The sequence below is a fragment of the Schistocerca piceifrons genome, chromosome 2 (assembly GCF_021461385.2).
Source record: "Schistocerca piceifrons isolate TAMUIC-IGC-003096 chromosome 2, iqSchPice1.1, whole genome shotgun sequence".
NCBI lineage: Eukaryota > Metazoa > Arthropoda > Insecta > Orthoptera > Acrididae > Schistocerca > Schistocerca piceifrons.
In genome coordinates this window covers 908,957,284-908,977,717 of record NC_060139.1, presented here as the reverse complement: position 1 = coordinate 908,977,717, position 20,434 = coordinate 908,957,284, and the positions used below count along the sequence as shown (strand labels likewise).

General features: G+C 42.0%; 1 protein-coding gene across 2 annotated transcripts in view; it reads left to right on the top strand.

Annotated features, from left to right (window-relative positions):
- LOC124777557 (elongator complex protein 3) overlaps positions 1 to 20,434 on the top strand; it is a 76,549-nt gene that overhangs the window by 51,231 nt on the left and 4,884 nt on the right. For both annotated transcript variants that reach the window (XM_047253012.1, XM_047253013.1), the window contains exons 7-9: positions 7,418 to 7,550; positions 7,632 to 7,759; positions 14,999 to 15,180. In XM_047253012.1, the coding sequence (XP_047108968.1) occupies positions 7,418 to 7,550; positions 7,632 to 7,759; positions 14,999 to 15,180 (443 nt within the window). The remainder of the gene's footprint in view (positions 1 to 7,417; positions 7,551 to 7,631; positions 7,760 to 14,998; positions 15,181 to 20,434) is intronic.

Below are 20,434 nucleotides of genomic sequence, written 5' to 3'. Positions count from 1 at the left end.
TTATTCTCGTTTTGCCTTTGTTGATGTTCATCTTATATCCTCCCTTCAAGACACCATCCATTCCGTTCAACTGCTCTTCCAAGTCCTTTGCTGTCTCTGACAGAATTACAATGTCATCGGCGAACCTCAAAGTTTTTATTTCGTCTCCATGGATTTTAATACCTACTCCGAATTTTTCTTTTGTTTCCTTTACTGCTTGCTCAATATACAGATTGAATAACATCGGGGAGAGGCTACAACCCTGTCTTACTCCCTTCCCAACCACTGCTTCCCTTTCATGTCCCTCGACTCTTATAACTGCCATCTGGTTTCTGTACAAATTGTAAATAGCCTTTCGCTCCCTGTATTTTACCCCTGCCACCTTTAGAATTTGTAAGAGAGTATTCCAGTCAACATTGTCAAAAGCTTTCTCTAAGTCTACAAATGCTAGAAACGTAGGTTTGCCTTTCCTTAATCTTTCTTCTAAGATAAGTCATAAGGTCAGTATTGCCTCACGTGTTCCAGTATTTCTACGGAATCCAAACTTATCTTCCCCGAGGTCGGCTTCTATCAGTTTTTCCATTCGTCTGTAAAGAATTCGTGTTAGTATTTTGCAGCTGTGGCTTATTAAACTGATTGTTCGGTAATTCTCACATCTGTCAACACCTGCTTTCTTTGGGATTGGAATTATTATATTCTTCTTGAAGTCTGAGGGTATTTCGCCTGTTTCATACATCTTGCTCACCAGATGGTAAAGTTTTGTCAGGACTGGCTCTCCCAAGGCCGTCAGTAGTTCCAATGGAATGTTGTCTACTCTGGGGGCCTTGTTTCTACTCAGGTCTTTCAGTGCTCTGTCAAACTCTTCACGCAGTATCGTATCTCCCATTTCATCTTCATCTACATCCTCTTCCATTTCCATAATATTGTCCTCAAGTACATCGCCCTTGTATAGACCCTCTATATACTCCTTCCACCTTTCTGCTTTCCCTTCTTTGCTTAGAACTGGGTTCCCATCAGAGCTCTTGATGTTCATACAAGTGGTTCTCTTTTCTCCAAAGGTCTCTTTAATTTTCCTGTAGGCAGTATCTATCTTACACCTAGTGAGTTAAGCCTCTACATCCTTACATTTGTCCTCTAGCCATCCCTGCTTAGCCATTTTGCACTTCCTGTCGATCTCATTTTTGAGACGTTTGTATTCCTTTTTGCCTGCTTCATTTACTGCATTTTTATATTTTCTCCTTTCATCAATTAAATTCAATATTTCTTCTGTTACCCAAGGATTTCTACTAGCCTTCGTCTTTTTACCTACTTGATCCTCTCCTGCCTTCGCTACTTCATCCCTCAAAGCTACCCATTCTTCTTCTACTGTATTTCTTTCCCCCATTCCTGTCAATTGTTCCCTTATGCTCTCCCTGAAACTCTGTACAACCTCTGGTTCTTTCAGTTTATCCAGGTCCCATCTCCTTAAATTCCCACCTTTTTGCAGTTTCTTCAGTTTTAATCTACAGTTCATAACCAATAGATTGTGGTCAGAGTCCGCATCTGCCCCTGGAAATGTCTTACAATTTAAAACCTGGTTCCTAAATCTCTGTCTTACCATTGTATAATCTATCTGAAATCTTCCAGTATCTCCAGGCCTCTTTCATGATTCTTGAACCAAGTGTTAGCTGTGATTAAATTATGCTCTGTGCAGAATTCTACCAGGCTGCTTTCTCTTTCATTTCTTACCCCTATTACATATTCACCTATTATGTTTCCTTCTCTTCCTTAAAGAATAATTTCTTTTATCTCATCATACGTTTCGTCAATCTTTTCATCATCTGCAGAGCTAGTTGGCAAATAAACTTGTACTACTGTGGTAGGTGTGGGCTTTGTGTCTATCTTGGCCACAATAATGTGTTCCCTGTGCTGTTTGTATTAGCTTACCTGCACTTTTATTTTTTTATTCATTATTAAACCTACTCCAGCATTACCCCTGTTTGATTTTGTATTTATAACCCTGTATTCACCTGACCAGTAGTCTTGTTCCTCCTGCCACTGAACTTCACTAGTTCCCACTATATCTAACTTTAACATATCCATTTCCCTTTTTAAATTTTCCAACCTACCTGTCCGATTAAGGGATCTGACATTCCATTCTCTGATCCGTAGAACGCCAATTTTCTTTATCCTGATAATGACGTCATCCTGAGTAGTCCCCGCCCAGAGATCCGAATGGGGGACTATTTTACCTCCGGAATATTTTACCCAAGAGGACGCCATCATCATTTAGCCATACAGTAAAGCTGCATGCCCTCGGGAAAAACTATGGCTGTAGTTTCCCGATGCTTTCAGCTACTCGCAGTACCAGCACAGCAAGGCAGGTTTGGTTAGTGTTACAAGGCCAAATCAGTCAATCATTCAAACTGTTGCCCCTGCAACTACTGAATAGGCTGCTGCCCCTCTTCAGGAACCACACATTTGTCTGGCCTCTCAACAGATACCTCTCTATTGTGGTTGCACCTATGGTACGGCTATCTGTATTGCTGAGACACGCAAGCCTCCCCACCAACAGCAAGGTCCATGGTTCATGGTTTACAATACATTTATTCACTTACTAAATTTATTATTAATAAGCCATTCTAATTCAAAAATAACAGCAAAGTGCATAACTTCAACTCTAGATGAAAGTATGATCTTCGCTATTCTTGGTTAAATCTGACTTTGTCACAGAAAAGGTTGAATTATGCTGCCACAAAATCTTTGGGCATTTACCAAATAGTATTAAAAGACTGACAAAGAGCCAACTATTATTTAAAAACAAATTAAAAGAATTTCTGAATGACAACTCCTACTCAATAAATGAATTTTTAGATATGAAGTAGTAATTGAAAAAAATAAATAAAAATTAAAAAACAATCATGTTAAGAAAATTTATGTTAAATTGACACATTCCACATCATTATGTCGTATTCATGATCTATTGAGACACTGTTAATGTAATGTAACAGCCAGGAGCTGCTGATGAGCATTCCCCATTTTCTCATCTAGGGACATGCTCCCTGGTTTAATAATGTTCTAAATACTTTTGGTCTTGTTCTTGGAGTGTTTTATTTTTTGTGCTTATTACTTGGGTTTTGGTTTTTTGATGACAGAGTCAATGATTTTTCATCACTGAGGGTGCTGTAATTTCTAATCTTGTCCACAGTTTATTCTGTGAATTATGTAGAACTCTCTCCCCCTACCACATGACACTTAAATCCCAGGAGTTATCTACCATTTATCTTCGCTGTTGTTCAATTTTGCTCTTATTTATTTTAGGGGAAAACAAGACAAAGTGCTGTGGGATTATGTTTAAGAAAGTTAAATTTTTCATTAATACTGTCTACGTTATAAATTACACCTGTACTATCGTTCCACAATTTCTCTCTATAAACTATGTGTGAGTCATTGTTTGTGATTCTGCAATACAATACATTTCTTCTACAATTGTACCATTAAATTGTGATGTTATCATTGACTGCCATGGTCAGATAAACCATTAATTCTTCTGTTTTACGCCTAAATGCCTGCAAGGTACTGGATCTACAAGCTAATTGTCAGCAGCTGTTGCACTATTCTTTCAATCCAATAAGGAATTTTTCTGTAGGAAATAACCCATCCTCAAACAGTATTATCTGGTAGTAAATCAAATTTACAGGTCTCCACAAACAATGATTTTTCTGCTACACCTGCAGAACCTGCTTAAAACTATTCTGCTTTATGAAGCTTAAGATACTTCCTGCCAGTGGCCTGTAAACTGTCAATACTGCAAGTTTGTGTGTTTTCTTTTCCATTATTGTGGCATAGCATTGAAAGTAAGTGTTCAGTACAGTATTCGTTAACCTGAATGGCCTGGTACTTCACACCTTTCTTATATGTATTTAGTCACGCCCCCTTTCTTCTTGTTGGTTCTGTGATATACGATACTAGCTTGTATCCAGCAGGATGAGTCTGCACAGTTTTCAGTGATTTCCATGTGACTTTGTATTATGCACAAGTGTTCTCAAATCCCATGTACTGTTTCATTTCTACATCTACTTACATACTCTGCAAGCCACCATAAGGTGCACAGTGAAGGGTACCTCGTACCACTACTAGTCATTCCGTTTCCTATCCCACTCGTATATGAGGCGAAGGAAAGATGATTGTCTACATATCTTATGAATGAGTCCTGATTCCCTTATCTTCACTGTCCTTATGTGAGATGCAAGTTGCTGGCATTAGAATCCTTCTGCAGTTAGCCACAAGTGTCAGTTATATAATCTTCCTCAATAGTGCTTCACAAAAAGAACACCTTATTCTGCCAAGGATTCCAATCTGAGATCACAGAGCAGTTCCATAATACTTGCTTGCTTGTCGAGTGAAACTACTAGCAGTACACCCTTGATTTGGTTAGAAGTGTTTCTTTAATCAGATGGAATGGGGATCCCAAACACTAGTGTACTCCAGAACTGGTTGCGTTAGTGCTCTATATGTGGTCTCCTCCTTAGATGAGCTATACTGTCCTAGAATTCTCCCAATAAACCAGTGACATCCATTCGCCTTCTCTGCTATCGACCTTACATGCTCATTCCATTTCATATGGCTTTACAGTGTTCCACATAGATATTTAATCGACGTGACTGTGTCAAGCAGCACACCATTGATACTATATTCAAACATTACAGGATTGTTTTCCGTACGCGTCTGCCTTTACATTTTTTGACATTTAGGCAAGCTGTCATTCATGACACCAAAGAGAAATTCTGTCCCAAGTCGTCCTGTCTCCTCCAGCAGTCAGTCAACAATGATACTTTCCCATACACTTTAGTGTCATCAGCAAACAGTCGCAGATTGCTGCTCGACCTATCTATCAGATTGTGTGTGTTCTTGGAGAAAAAGAGCATTCTATCACGCCTCATTGGTGAACTCTTGAACATGCCCTTGTCTCTGATGAGGACTTGCCATCCAAGACAGCATACTGGGATCTATGACTTAAAGAGCCTTTGATCTGCTCACATATCAAAGAACCCATTCTATGTGCTCGGGACCTTAGTGAACAGTCAGGAGTGGGGCTTAGTGAACAGTCAGCAGTGGGGCACTGTCTCAGTCACTTTCTGGAAACCTAGGAATGTCGAACCTGCCTATTGTGCTTTATCCGTGTTTCTCTTGGCAGTCATGTGCTTTGAGTTGCGTTTGTGTGTGTGTGTGTGTTTTTGTCATCTAATTTTGATGAAGGCATTACTGGCTGAAAGCTATATTTGTGACAGTCTTTTTGTTGTGCCTATTTGCGACTCAGCATCTCCGCCATATGGCGAGTAGCAACTGCCCTTTTCACAATATTGTTCTTGGGATTTTGTGTGAGAAAAGGGTAAGCTGAGCTTTGAATGTACAATTCTCTCTAAATCCCTACTGAATTGTGGGCAGAAACTTTTCTGTCTCAGGGAAATTTATTGTATTTCAACTTGGCATACGCTCAATAATTTTGCACCAAACTGATAAAGGTTTGTACTTTGCAGGTCTGTACTTCCTATATACAGGAGTCACCTGTTCTTTTTTTCTAATCACTTGGGACTTGGGCTGGGTGCGAGATTCATGATAAATGCAAGCTAAGTAAGGGGCCAATGCTGAAGAATACTCTCTGTAAAACCGAATTGGGATTCCAACCTGACTTGCTGACTTGACCGCTTATTTGTTTCAGCTCTTTTAGTTGCTTCTCAACAACAGTGTTGCCAATTTCTGTTTTCATTTTGCTGACTGAATATGACAGTTTTTTTTTTTTTTAAAAAAAAAGCTCTCTGATATTCTGATGAAAGACTCTGAATCCATTTTCCGTAATATCTTTGGCTTTGTACAATCTGCTGTCACTATATTTATTATGCAGCTCTGTCTTTCAGATGCTTTTACAAAGGCGAAGTGAACACATTGGAAATCGCTTGTATAGGAAGGATACTGTTTTGATCAGTCATTGTCGCTTATATAATTAAGGTTGTGGTCCAAGCTGTTACTTGCACTTCCCTCTATTGCTATATGGTCTTTGTTTCCAGTATCCATGCCCAAAGAGCCTAAATCACAGGTGACATCATGGAGACCTGCACTTGGCTGAACCAGTTTCCCCTCTCTCATGGCTACCACTCAGGTAGAAGACATTTTTGGTCTTCTTAAAATTTGCCTTCTTACACATAGCTTTCATACTTTCTGATTGCTTCAGAAATATTTGAAATGTCAGAATGTTTTTGTTCTAAATATTCTTAGCTTCGAGGCTATTGCGGACAGCTAGACTAAAGCAGAACTTTCAGTTCTCTGGACTTTTTACCGATTTGGAAGGGATGACTGTTGTCCAGCCTTCTAGTCTAGACCCAGCATTAGTACAGCAGACTGCAGCATGAAAAAGTCTAAATCCTCTTGCGTCACTATCAAATCAGCTGGAAATTCTGAGATAAACTGCTCTTTTTCTAGCACTGTGTAGCAGTAGTGGCAATCACTATCTGCAGAAGTGGCCAGAATCATTGCTTGTATAAGTGATATTACAACATCCCACATGAAAACACTGACATTCCTCACTGATTGCCATTTCTGATGATTCTGTGGCAATTTGCCGACTTGTCCATTGTTCAGTCAAGATATTTGGTTATTTTGAAAACAGATTTTCTGGTTAGGTGTTTAAAAATGAGCATTGTTTAGTGACAATTGTGTTGTGTAATTTAAATGTACCATATCTGTTAAGCTAAATATTTTGTGTAATGATATACGATGATATGAAATATAAATAGTCTAGATTTCTGAAGTTCCAAATACTTGTAGAAACCTGAATGATCTAACTGACAATAGTATCTTTATATCAACAAAAATAATCAACTCTTTAAAATATAATAGTATAGAGAAAAAATTCTACTCACCAAGCAGCAGCAGTACAAGAAAACATGTATAAAAGTTAATTAAATGTGCAAGCTTTGGAAGCCAGTGGCTTCCTTTTCTGGTAGAAGGGTTGAAGGGGAAGAAAAGGAATGATGGAAAAGGTTTGGTGAGATTTAAGAAATGGTGAGAGTACATAAAAGTTGCCCACAACACCAGGTCAGGGGAGACTTACTAGAAAGGATGAGAAGGAAATGTCAATGTTCAGCAGATTTGAATGATGAAGCAAGCAAAAATAAATACAAATTTCGTTACCTTTATCCCATCTGGTAAGCCTCCCATGACCCAAGGTTCCAGGAAACTTTTACACAACTCTACCCGTTTCCTATACCTCACCAGTCCTTTTCCTTCATTCCTCTTCTGTCCCCTTCAATCCTTCTACCAGAAGAATGAGCCACTGGCTCCGAAAGCTTGCACATTTTCTTAACTTTTATATGTGTTATCTCCCACTGCCACTTGGTGTGCAGTATCTTTTTTGTATGACAAATATGTGTTTCCCCAAACGGCATTTATCTAATTGCAGCTCTGGAGTTGAACATGGGAATTTGAGAGAACTGGCCTTAGCAAGAATGAAGGATCTAGGTACTAGTTGTCGAGACGTTAGAACAAGAGAGGTTGGGATACAAGAAATTCATCACAAAGTTCGACCCTATGAGGTAAATTTTTAATCTGGATTTGTGTACTTATTCTCATGTTTTTCTGCATTAGTGTTTATCACTTCCTGATCTTATTTTCAGGTAGAACTGATTAGAAGAGATTATGTTGCAAATGGTGGCTGGGAAACATTTCTGTCCTATGAAGATCCTGAGCAAGATATCCTTGTTGGTCTTCTTCGCTTGCGAAAGTGCTCAGAGGAAACATTTAGGTAATGAAATTTTTATTTCTTCTTCATTCACACATGCAGCAGGAAAATTTATAGTATGAATTGTCACAAACATTAGGCTGCTGCAATTTAAGCTGTGCTCTTGGGTCCCAGCCTAACTGCACTGTGGGAAACTGCATCATGTTTCTTTTGTGGGAGAGGGGGGTGTAGGAGAACAGGTAAATATTTGGACATTCAAGAATATAAAGGTCATTGTTTCACTCAAAGCAATTTAAGCTGTACTCTTACTGCCCACCCTAACTACCCAAAACAAAAAATATATATATGTCTGCTTGTGTCTGTATATGTGTGGATGGATATGTGTGTGTGTGCGAGTGTATACCCGTCCTTTTTTCCCCCTAAGGTAAGTCTTTCTGCTCCCGGGATTGGAATGACTCCTTACCCTCTCCCTTAAAACCCACATCCTTTCATCTTTCCCTCTCCTTCCCTCTTTCCTGATGAGGCAACCATTGGTTGCGAAAGCTAGAATTTTGTGTGTATGTTTGTGTTCGTTTGTGTGTCTGTCGACCTGCCAGCACTTTCATTTGGTAAGTCACATTCCACGTGGCAAAAATTATATATAAAAACAAAGATGAGGTGACTTACCGAACGAAAGCGCTGGCAGGTCAATAGACACACAAACAAACACAAACATACACACAAAATTCTAGCTTTTGCAACCAACGGTTGCCTCATCAGGAAAGAGGGAAGGAGAGGGAAAGATGAAAGGATGTGGGTTTTAAGGGAGAGGGTAAAGAGTCATTCCAATTCCAGGAGCGGAAAGACTTACCGTAGGGGGAAAAAAGGACAGGTATACACTCGCGCGCACACACACACATATCGATCCGCACATACACACACAAGCAGACATATTTAAAGACAAAGAGTTTGGGCAGAGATGTCACTCGAGGTGGAAGTGTAGAGGCAAAGAGGTTGTTGAAAGACGGGTGAGGTATGAGTGGCGGCAACTTGAAATTAGCGGAGATTGAGGCCTGGCAGATAACGAGAAGAGAGGATATACTGAAGGGAAAGTTCCCATCTCCGTAGTTCGGATAGGTTGGTGTTGGTGGGAAGTATCCAAATAACCCGGACGGTGTAACACTGTGCCAAGATGTGCTGGCTGTGCACCAAGGCATGTTTAGCCACAGGGTGATCCTCATTACCAACAAACACTGTCTGCCTGTGTCCATTCATGTGAATGGACAGTTTGTTGCTGGTCATTCCCACATAGAATGCATCACAGTGTAGGCAGGTCAGTTGGTAAATGACGTGGGTGCTTTCACACGTGGCTCTGCCTTTGATCGTGTACACCTTCCGGGTTACAGGACTGGAGTAGGTGGTGGTGGGAGGGTGCATGGGACAGGTTTTGCACCGGGGGCGGTTACAAGGATAGGAGCCAGAGGGAGGGAAGGTAGTTTGGGGATTTCATAGGGATGAACTAACAGGTTACGAAGGTTAGGTGGACGGCGGAAAGACACTCTTGGCGGAGTGGGGAGGATTTCATGAAGGATGGATCTCATTTCAGGGCAGGATTTGAGGAAGTCGTATCCCTGCTGGAGAACCACATTCAGAGTCTGGTCCAGTCCCGGAAAGTATCCTGTCACAAGTGGGGCACTTTTGTGGTTCTTCTGTGGGGGATTCTGGGTTTGAGGGGATGAGGAAGTGGCTCTGGTTATTCGCTTCTGCACCAGGTCGGGAGGGTAGTTGCGGGATGCGAAAGCTGTTGTCAGGTTGTTGGTGTAATGATTCAGGGATTCCGGACTGGAGCAGATTCGTTTGCCACGAAGACCTAGGCTGTAGGGAAGGGACCGTTTGATGTGGAATGGGTGGCAGCTGTCATAATGGAGGTACTGTTGCTTGTTGGTGGGTTTGATGTGGACGGACGTGTGAAGTTGGCCATTGGACAGGTGGAGGTCAATGTCAAGGAAAGTGGCATGGGATTACGCTCCCATATTCTATTTTCTCAGGCTTGTCTGACATTTGGCATTACCCCCAAAGGCCTCACACTTAAAGTTCCCATCTCTGGCTGCAACCCTTCCTTCCATCAGTCCCTATACCAGTTCCAAACTGAACAATCCATTGCCCTCACCCACCTAATCCTTCACCTACACATCAACTCAGCCAATGAACACACCCGTCAACTCCTATCCTTAATAAAAGTCCTTAATCTTTCCTCCCCCACATCCACACCGGCTGTTCAGAGCATCCTCCTACAGGCCAACCGTAAATTAGAACAGCATGCCACCCTCCACCTCAAAAAACTATCCAATCTCCTAGTTTCCCACCTCTGGAAAGGCAACTCACCCTTCACAACCTTTCCAGCAAACCTCAACCTCCTCTCATTGCACACAAGCCCAGTCTCTCCCATCTACTCAATCTCCCACTTCCAGCTCCACTCCCTCCAAAACCTCAAAATTCTGATCAACACAATCTGGAACCACAACACCCTAATTCAGTAGTTAACCTTTCCTCCAAACCTCTCTCCCAATCCGAAACCTCTGTCCTATCCAAAGGCCTCACCTTCAGCCCCACTCCCAGATTCAACCAAACAGCCCTTGTCAAAGATTTACTGTCCTACACCCGTACTCTCTGCTGGAAATATCACTTTGCCACGAAGAAAAATGATCCTAATCCTACTCCTAATGATCCAACTCCCCAAGACACTATCCAAATTGAACCCTGCCTGGAACAGTTCCGTCCTCCGTCACAGCGGGACCCACCTCCTCTTCCTCAAAATCACCCTCTCCAAACCTTCCAGGAATTTCTGACTTCCAGCCTTGCATCTCAATCCTTCTTAAAAAAAACCTTAATCCTACACCCAACATCACCACTGCTGAAGCCCAGGCTATCCGTGATCTGAAGGCTGACCGACCCATCGTCATTCTTCCGGCGGAAAAGGGTTCCACGACCGTGGTACTTGATCGTCGGGAGTATGTGGCTGAGGGACTGCGTCAGCTTTCACACAACACCACATACAAAGTTTGCCAAGGTAATCCCATTCCTGATGTCCAGGCGGAGCTTCAAGGAATCCTCAGAACCTTAGGCCCCCTGCAAAATCTTTCACCTGAATCCATTAACCTCCTGACCCCACCGACACCCCGCACCCCTACCTTCTACCTTCTTCCTAAAATCCACAAACCCAACCATCCCGGCCGCCCCATTGTAGCTGGTTACCAATTCCCCACAGAACGTATCTCTGCCTACGTAGATCAACACCTTCAACCCATTACATGCAGTCTCCCATCCTTCATCAAAGACACCAACCACTTCCTTTAACGCCTGGAATCCTTACCCAATCTGTTACCCCCGGAAACCATCCTTGTAACCATTGATGCCACTTCCTTATACACAAATATTCCGCACGTCCAGGGCCTCGCTGCGATGGAGCATTCCTTTCATGCTGATCACCTGCCACCCTACCTAAAACCTCTTTCCTCATTACCTTAGCCAGCTTCATCCTGACCCACAACTTCTTCACTTTTGAAGGCCAGACATACCAACAATTAAAGGTAACACCCATGGGTACCAGGATAGCCCCCTCGTACGCCAACCTATTCATGGGTCGCTTAGAGGAAGCTTTCTTGGTTACCCAGGTCTGCCAACCCAAAGTTTGGTACAGATTTATTGATGACATCTTCATGATCTGGACTCACAGTGAAGAAGAACTCCAGAATTTCCTCTCCAACCTCAACTCCTTTGGTTCCATCAGATTCACCTGGTCCTACTCCAAATCCCATGCCACTTTCCTTGACATTGACCTCCACCTGTCCAATGGCCAACTTCACACGTCCGTCCACATCAAACCCACCAACAAGCAACAGTACCTCCATTATGACAGCTGCCACCCATTCCACATCAAACGGTCCCTTCCCTACAGCCTAGGTCTTCATGGCAAACGAATCTGCTCCAGTCCGGAATCCCTGAATCATTACACCAACAACCTGACAACAGCTTTCGCATCCCGCAACTACCCTCCTGACCTGGTGCAGAAGCAAATAACCAGAGCCACTTCCTCATCCCCTCAAACCCAGAATCCCCCACAGAAGAACCCCAAAAGTGCCCCACTTGTGACAGGATACTTTCCGGGACTAGACCAGACTCTGAATGTGGCTCTCCACCAGGGATACGACTTCCTCAAATCCTACCCTGAAATGAGATCCATCCTTCATGAAATCCTCCCCACTCCGCCAAGAGTGTCTTTCCGCCGTCCACCTAACCTTCGTAACCTGTTAGTTCATCCCTATGAAATCCCCAAACCACCTTCCCTACCCTCTGGCTCCTATCCTTGTAACCGCCCCCGGTGCAAAACCCGTCCCATGCACCCCACCACCACCTACTCCAGTCCTGTAACCCAGAAGGTGTACACGATCAAAGGCAGAGCCACGTGTGAAAGCACCCACGTGATTTACCAACTGACCTGCCTACACTGTGATGCATTCTATGTGGGAATGACCAGCAACAAACTGTCCATTCGCATGAATGGACACAGGCAGACAGTGTTTGTTGGTAATGAGGATCACCCTGTGGCTAAACATGCCTTGGTGCACAGCCAGCACATCTTGGCACAGTGTTACACCGCCCGGGTTATCTGGATACTTCCCACCAACACCAACCTATCCGAACTCCGGAGATGGGAGCTTGCCCTTCAGTATATCCTCTCTTCTCGTTATCCGCCAGGCCTCAATCTCTACTAATTTCAAGTTGCCGCCACTCATACCTCACCCTTCTTTCAACAACTTCTTTGTCTCTACACTTCCACCTCGACTGACATCTCTGCCCAAACTCTTTGTCTTTAAATATGTCTGCTTGTGTCTGTATGTGTGGATGGATATGTGTGTGTGTGTGTGTGTGTGTGTGTGTGTGTGTGTGTGCGCGAGTGTATACCTGTCCTTTTTTCCCCCTAAGGTAAGTCTTTCCGCTCCCGGGATTGGAATGACTCCTTACCCTCTCCCTTAAAACCCACATCCTTTCATCTTTCCCTCTCCTTCCCTCTTTCCTGATGAGGCAACCGTTGGTTGCGAAAGCTAGAATTTTGTGTGTATGTTTGTGTGTCTATCGACCTGCCAGCGCTTATATATATATAAAGTATGAATATAATAGAGGGAAACATTCCACGTGGGAAAAATGTATCTAAAAACAAAGATGATGTGACTTACCAAATGAAAGTGCTGGCAGGTCGATAGACACACAAAATTCAAGCTTCCGCAACAAACGGTTGCTTCATCAGGAAAGAGGGAAGCAGAGGGAAAGACGAAAGGATGTGGGTTTTAGCCTTTACAAATGTCTGCTTGTGTCTGTGTATGTACGGATGGATATTTGTGTGTGTGCGAGTGTATACCTGTCCTTTTTTTCCCCCTAAGGTAAGTCTTTCCGCTCCCGGGATTGGAATGACTCCTTACCCTCTCCCTTAAAACCCACATCCTTTCGTCTTTCCCTCTCATTCCCTCTTTCCTGATGAAGCAACCGTTTGTTGCGAAAGCTTGAATTTTGTGTGTATGTTTGTGTGTCTATCGACCTGCCAGCACTTTCGTTTGGTAAGTCATATCATCTTTGTTTTTAGATATATGTATATATTTATTTTGATACCACCAAAATTGCATGGGAAGCCATAGCATTGACCATTTGTGTATTGTGTGTTTATTAATTTGTGTGTTTGCATGACAAAAAGTTGTGTTGTGATTGACTGACCACATCACATGTTGTGTGTTTTCTGTGACTGGCTGGCACAAGCAAATTACGCAGCTGCCATCTTGATTTCAGTGCTTCTGAACCTAATGTGCCGTATTTTATGGGTGTCGTATTCAACTTGTGTATTAAGAAACTATGCAGTTCTAGTGAGACACCACAATAAAGAGCACTCAAAATGCTTCATTTTTGCTATGGCGGGTTGTGCTACAGTGGCGGGAAATCTGACTTCAGTGTGTTAAGTCTTTACCAGATAAAGAATACACGAAAATAGAAAATGGGGAGGACCAATGGCACAGAAAAATGACAAAACAGAGGATGAAAGAGATCAGAAACAGAGTTGCCAATCACGCTGGATTGATAAAGTGTTTAACGTGTGTCTGAAAGGAGTTATAGGTGGCAGTCAGACAAAATAAACACTATAAGTGTAAGGTTTTAATGCCCATTTTGCAGTGAAATGGCATGTTTCTGCACCATACACTGGGGTATTAACTTTGAACAGTAGTTTAGTTACCCCTTCCAAATGTGTAAATGGAAGATACAAACACATTGATATGCGTATGTCAAGGGTGCCTCCAGCAGGAAAGGTGCTGGTATCACAGGCCGGTCACATGAAATTCCATAACAGGCCAAATGAGGCTTCCCAGTAGCAGCTGCCTCACTCTCAAGTTTTTCTTTGCTAGCTACTATTATCCAACTGTGCCTCTACGAAGAGAACTATGACTTTGGCTGTTGTTTACCTGGACTGCATTACACTGGATTTGGATAGTGAATGCTGTTGTTTTCAGTTTACTGTGTCACCATAGGGATTGGCTTGTTATCTACACCCTCTTCAAGGGATCCATGGAAAATGATAAGTGTAATGTAATGTAACACTGGGCGGTATAACTTTTGTGCATAGTGCCTCCATTTGATGAGCATGTGATTTTCAGCACTGTGAGATGTATTTGAAATTGTGCTTAATATTGTAATAAATGCACAACAAAATAGTCCTGCGTGGATTTGTGTTAATTTCAATTAGGAATTATTATTGTTTGGTTTTGTGGACCAATGATGATTAATGTTTTGTTACAGAATGCTAATATGTCTTCAGTAAAAGTTTGTTGATCTTAGAGTGAGGGTTATAATAAGTAATTTGCTTGTTTTTTGTGTCCAGTAAATAGGTGGAGTAATGATTGAACTGTAATAAAGAACCCAGAAGCTAGAGCAAATCTGAGAATAAATATCCCACTTCTCCCCCCCCCCTCTCTCTCCCTCCCCCCCCTCTCTCTCCCTCCCCCCTCCCCCTCCCCCCCCCTCTCTCTATCTCTCTCTCTCTCTCTCTCTCTGATCACCACTCTTAAATTGCAATAACTCCCAGTTGAGAGTAGTGGAGAGAAACAAGGACAAAATGTAAATTGAGGATGGTATGTGCAGAACGAGAGCTTTGAGTTACTTCTAGTAATATGAACATGAAAAACCATACTCACAAACAACATACAAAACCACTGGTTAACACTGAGCTATGTGTTTTTTAATATTACGATTGTTACTTAATGAAGTAATTTTCAATTACAGATCTGAACTTAAGGGTGGAGTTTCAATAGTTCGTGAACTTCATGTTTATGGTAGTGTAGTACCAGTGAATGCACGTGATCCTACAAAGTTCCAGCATCAAGGATTTGGAATGTTACTTATGGAAGAAGCTGAAAGGATTGCTAAGGAGGAGCATGGATCTGTTAAAATAGCAGTAATATCAGGTATCTCTTAAATTGAAATGGTATAATTAAGTGCATAGAGCAAGAAATGTGATTCAGGAAACTGTGATAGAGTTGAAAATAAATTATTGAACAATATTGAGTGGGTTATGTGAAATTCGATCACTTGAATTCTAGACTTTCTTATTGTGTCATCTGTAAGAAATGTGTTTCTTGTGTAGTCTTGTGCTAATCATGAATGAGAAGAATCATACCCTAAATGATTTGGATGCCAAAGGAAAGGAGAAAAGCAAGAATAAAGACAGTGATACAAAAATGTTGTGGAAGAACGGAAAACGTGTGCGCTACACATGTGTGCTAGTGCACGTGTGCGCGCGCGCGCGCGCGCACACACACACACACACACACACACACACACACACACACACACACACACTCTTATCCAAGTGGCATTCTCATTATTTTGAGTAGGGAAATGTGTTTATATTTGTTTTAAGGACCCTGGTCATTTTTTATGGTTTAATCTTTAGCGAAGTGTTGACTAATATGTTAGAATAAATATAAAAAGCTATTCAAAGTTTTGTTTCTGCACCAAGCAAATCACCTTCATGACTTTGGTAAACAAATAATGAATTACAGTTGCATCACATTGAGACACTGAAGATCTAAGAAGGTCCATCCCCAAATAGGGAGGGTAACATGCATATTTTCATCATCCTGGGCCTCTTTGCCCTTTCCTATTCTGGGTACATGGGGAATTGACAAGTAAAACAGATGAACAGGAGGAACAAATTTAAGATTTTTTTTAATGTCATGCGTCTTTTTTTATGGTATTGGCTTGGTTGCCCTAGCCTGAACAGATATGTAATTTCGGATACTTAGCAGAAACGCATGCAAATCTGTTTCATTAGGTTTGAGGCCAATTACTGTTTACTTTCCTGTGTAGTCATCATTGTAATGCACAAGGCTTGAGCTCTTGAAGAATTTAATTTTTCGGATTTGTGATCTCTTTATGCACCTCCAAAAACAGTTTGGTAGTTTTTGTAGTTATCTGATAGGTTTTCAAAATCCAGAAACTTGCCAGTTATGTCTTGTACTGTGAAAGGTTTATGCTTCTGACAGCCATCCATGCCCGAGGCATGAAGATGTCTGTCCTCTTATTTTACTCTTGACTTATGAAAGAAAAATCTGTGTCAGATCTCCAGCAAAGTTGTTCTAGGTAAAAGCAAGTCATTCAGAATTCCATTACATGATAACAGTACTTCTTATATGTGCTTACCTCCAACATCTAAATCGTCGAGATATTATTCGCCAGGTCTGGTGGCTGGTAGAATGAATGATCGCTCTAAAAATCCGCATTACTTTCGGAATATCTCGATGCACTTTGTAACACTAACGTATTTTCTGCTCTACAGTGTCTGTTTCTGTTCATTTCACTGACATCCTGATGTTAGAAAGGAAATATACAGGCAGACAACAACGTTACACTTGGGCGCAGTAAAGATTATGGAGTGCACACCAGAGAGAATTTAGAGCATAGGAAGAATTGACGAAACCAAAGAAAATATAAACATTGTCAAAACTGAAAAAATAACAGACATCACACAGCTGACTTAGACATAAACAACAACTTCTTTTGTTCAGAGTTGAAAAATTACTCTGTAGTTAGTTGTGAGAAATATGTATACAATCATACTTTTAAAAAATAAGCACCTATTTGGACTTTTATATAACACATTACATGAACCTCAAACTGTAAGTCACCATCATAATAATATTTTGCACTTGGGCCACTTAAGCTGTCACACGAAATTAGATCCATAACTGGAAGCAATAATGATCCAAGTGTGGTTTTTCACTTGGATCAGTATGGAAAGGGTGTATTTTTCAAAGTAAGATTGATTCTTAAGTGGGAGATTGAGACGTTCTTACAGAAGACTGGTTTTTGCTCTTGTATCAATGTGGCATGGAAACTTATATTTTCTCCCATACATCCATGCAAAAAGCTCTAACAAAGGAAAAAATTCACTTGAATCAGTATGGTTCTGTGTTTTCCCATTTTGCACTGACACAAATGCAATGGATGCTTGCAGGTAATTGGCAGTTTTTGAGACATAGAGCAGAAGAGTTGAAGACAAGCAAAGACAGTGTAAGTACAGTGGTTTATGAATGGGAGTCACAACATGTGACCATAGTGCTTCGTGCAATTCCATAAGAAGCATTTGCCGACAGTTTCGAACAGCTTTACAACCGCTACACACAATGAAAATAAATAGCTAAAAATATACACATAGAATATATATAAGGATGTTTTCGTGGTGGTTAAACACACACAGATATATATATAAAGACGATGTGACTTACCAAACGAAAGTGCTGGCAGGTCAATAGACACACAAACATACACACAAAATTCAAGCTTTCGCAACAAACGGTTGCTTCATCAGAAAAGAGGGAAAGACAAAAGGATGTGGGTTTTAAGGGAGAGGGTAAGGAGTCATTCCAATCCCGGGAGCGGAAAGACTTACCTTAAGGGGGAAAAAGGACAGGTATACACTCGCATACACACACATATCCACCTGCACATACACAGACACAAGCAGACATTTGTAAAGGCAAAGAGTCTGGGCAGAGATGTCAGTCGAGGTGGAAGTACAAACGCAAAGATGTTGTTGAATGACAGGTGAGGTATAAGAGAGGATATACTGAAGGGCAAGTTCCCATCTCTGGAGTTCTGACAGGTTGGTGTTAGTGGGAAGTATCCAGATAACCCGGACGGTGTAACACTGCCAAGATGTCCTGGCCGTGCACCAAGGCATGTTTAGCCACAGGAGGGTAGTTGCGGGATGCGAAAGCTGTTTTCAGGTTGTTGGTGTAATGGTTCAGGGATTCCGGAATGGAGCAGATTCGTTTGCCACGAAGACCTAGGCTGTAGGAAGGGACTGTTTGATGTGGAATGGGTGGCAGCTGTCATAATGGAGGTACTGTTGTTTGTTGGTGGGTTGGATGTGGACGGACGTGAGAAGCTGGCCATTGGACAGATGGAGGTCAACGTCAAGGAAAGTGGCATGGGATTTGGAGTAGGACCAGGTGAATCTGATGGAACCAAAGGAGTTGAGGTTGGAGAGGAAATTCTGGAGTTCTTCTTCACTGTGAGTCCAGATCATGAAGATGTCATCAATAAATCTGTACCAAACTTTGGGTTGGCAGGCCTGGGTAACCAAGAAGGCTTCCTCTAAGCGACCCATAAATAGGTTGGCGTAAGAGGGGGCCATCCTGGTACCCATGGCTGTTCCCTTTAATTGTTGGTATGTCTGGCCTTCGAAAGTGAAGAAGTTGTGGATCAGGATGAAGCTGGCTAAGGTAATGAGGAAAGAGCTTTTAGGTAGGGTGGCAGGTGATTGGTGTGAAGGGAAGTGCTCCATCGCAGCGAGGCCCTGGACGTGCGGAATATTTGTGTATAAGGAAGTGGCATCAATGGTTACAAAGATGGTTTCCAGGGGTAACAGATTGGGTAAGGATTTCAGGCGTTCGAGAAAGTGGTTGGTGTCTTTGATGAAGGATGGGAGACTGCATGTAATGGCTTGAAGGTGTTGATCTATGTAGACAGAGATACGTTCTGTGGGGGCTTGGTAACCAGCTACAATGGGGCGGCCGGGATGATTGGGTTTGTGAATTTTAGGAAGAAGGTAGGGGTGTGGGGTGTCGGTGGGGTCAGGAGGTTGATGGAGTCAGGTGAAAGGTTTTGTAGGGGGCCGAAGGTTCTGAGGATTCCTTGAAGCTCCGCCTGGACATCAGGAATGGGATTACCTTGGCAAACTTTGTATGTAGTGTTGTCTGAAAGCTGACGCAGTCCCTCAGCCACATACTCCCGATGATCAAGTACCACGGTCGTGGAACCCTTGTCTGCCGGAAGAATGACGATGGATCGGTCAGCCTTCAGATCACGGATGGCCTGGGCTTCAGCAGTGGTGATGTTGGGAGTAGGATTAAGGTTTTTTAAGAAGGATTGAGAGGCAACGCTGGAAATGAGAAATTCCTGGAAGGTTTGGAGAGGGTGATTTTGAGGAAGGGGAGGTGGGTCCCGCTGTGACGGAGGACGGAACTGTTCCAGGCAGGGTTCAATTTGGATAGTGTCTTGGGGAGTTGGATCTTTAGGAGTAGGATTAGGATCATTTTTCTTCGTGGCAAAGTGATATTTCCAGCAGAGAGTACGAGTGTATATCGTGCGCGCCCGCGCGCCCACACACACACACACACACACACACACACACACACACACATCCATCTGCACATATACAGACACAAGCAGACATTTGTAAAGGCACAAAACCCACATCCTTTCATCTTTCCCTCTCCTTCCCTCTTTACTGATGAAGCAACCATGGGTTGCGAAAGCTTGAATTTTGTGTGTGTGTTTATTTGTGATTTTTCCCACGTGGAATGTTTCCCAGTTTGCAGCAGATATTTTATAATATACCATAAAATGTAGTTTTTCCCTGCATGCTGCACACATTGATGACACCCAGTGGTGAGCTATGGACCACTGCACTCCTTTCAGTCTGTTCAGAAAACTGACTCTGGGCTCACAAAAATTTTATTTTGCCCCATGCACACCTCCATGTCCTCCATTCAGTCCATTTGTAAAACTGAGTCAACGTCATCCCATGATGAGTAACAAGTTGAGCACGAAGAATGACAAGACATTACTATCTTGCACTATAGGTCTTAGCACATGATTTTCTTGTAAAAGCATTACATTGTGATGGTGTATTGTAGCTGTTCCCTTTCATTATTAACCACTATTCTGAGTCCGATAAGTAATCTATAATTGTGTAGCATGCATTACTTATGGAGTATGTTTTAGCTGCCTTTTTAGACATGTAGTGTATTGATGAAAAGCCCTCGGGTTTTCATCCATGTGGGTAGTGTTAAAATATTGCAATGTTTTGAAGATTGTCATACTCATAACCTTCATGACAATTTCATACTCTGCTGGAACATACCAGTGGCTGTATTTCTTCAGTTTTTTCATTATTGTACCACAATCTGAGTCTCGTGAGCTGCAACTTAGTCACAGGGAAATTTTCCTGTTGGTCCAGAATGATATTTATAAATATTTTTGTCCAGTTACATAACACAATATCTTTTTTATATGTCAGGTTATTAATTATGGTCTGTAATGACGATTTTTTAGACCTGAGTACACACAATTTTCTTATCATATCAAGTCGGCATATTTAAAAATGGTACAGTCACATTAATGAACCAAACAAGCTTCGTTGTATAAATATAA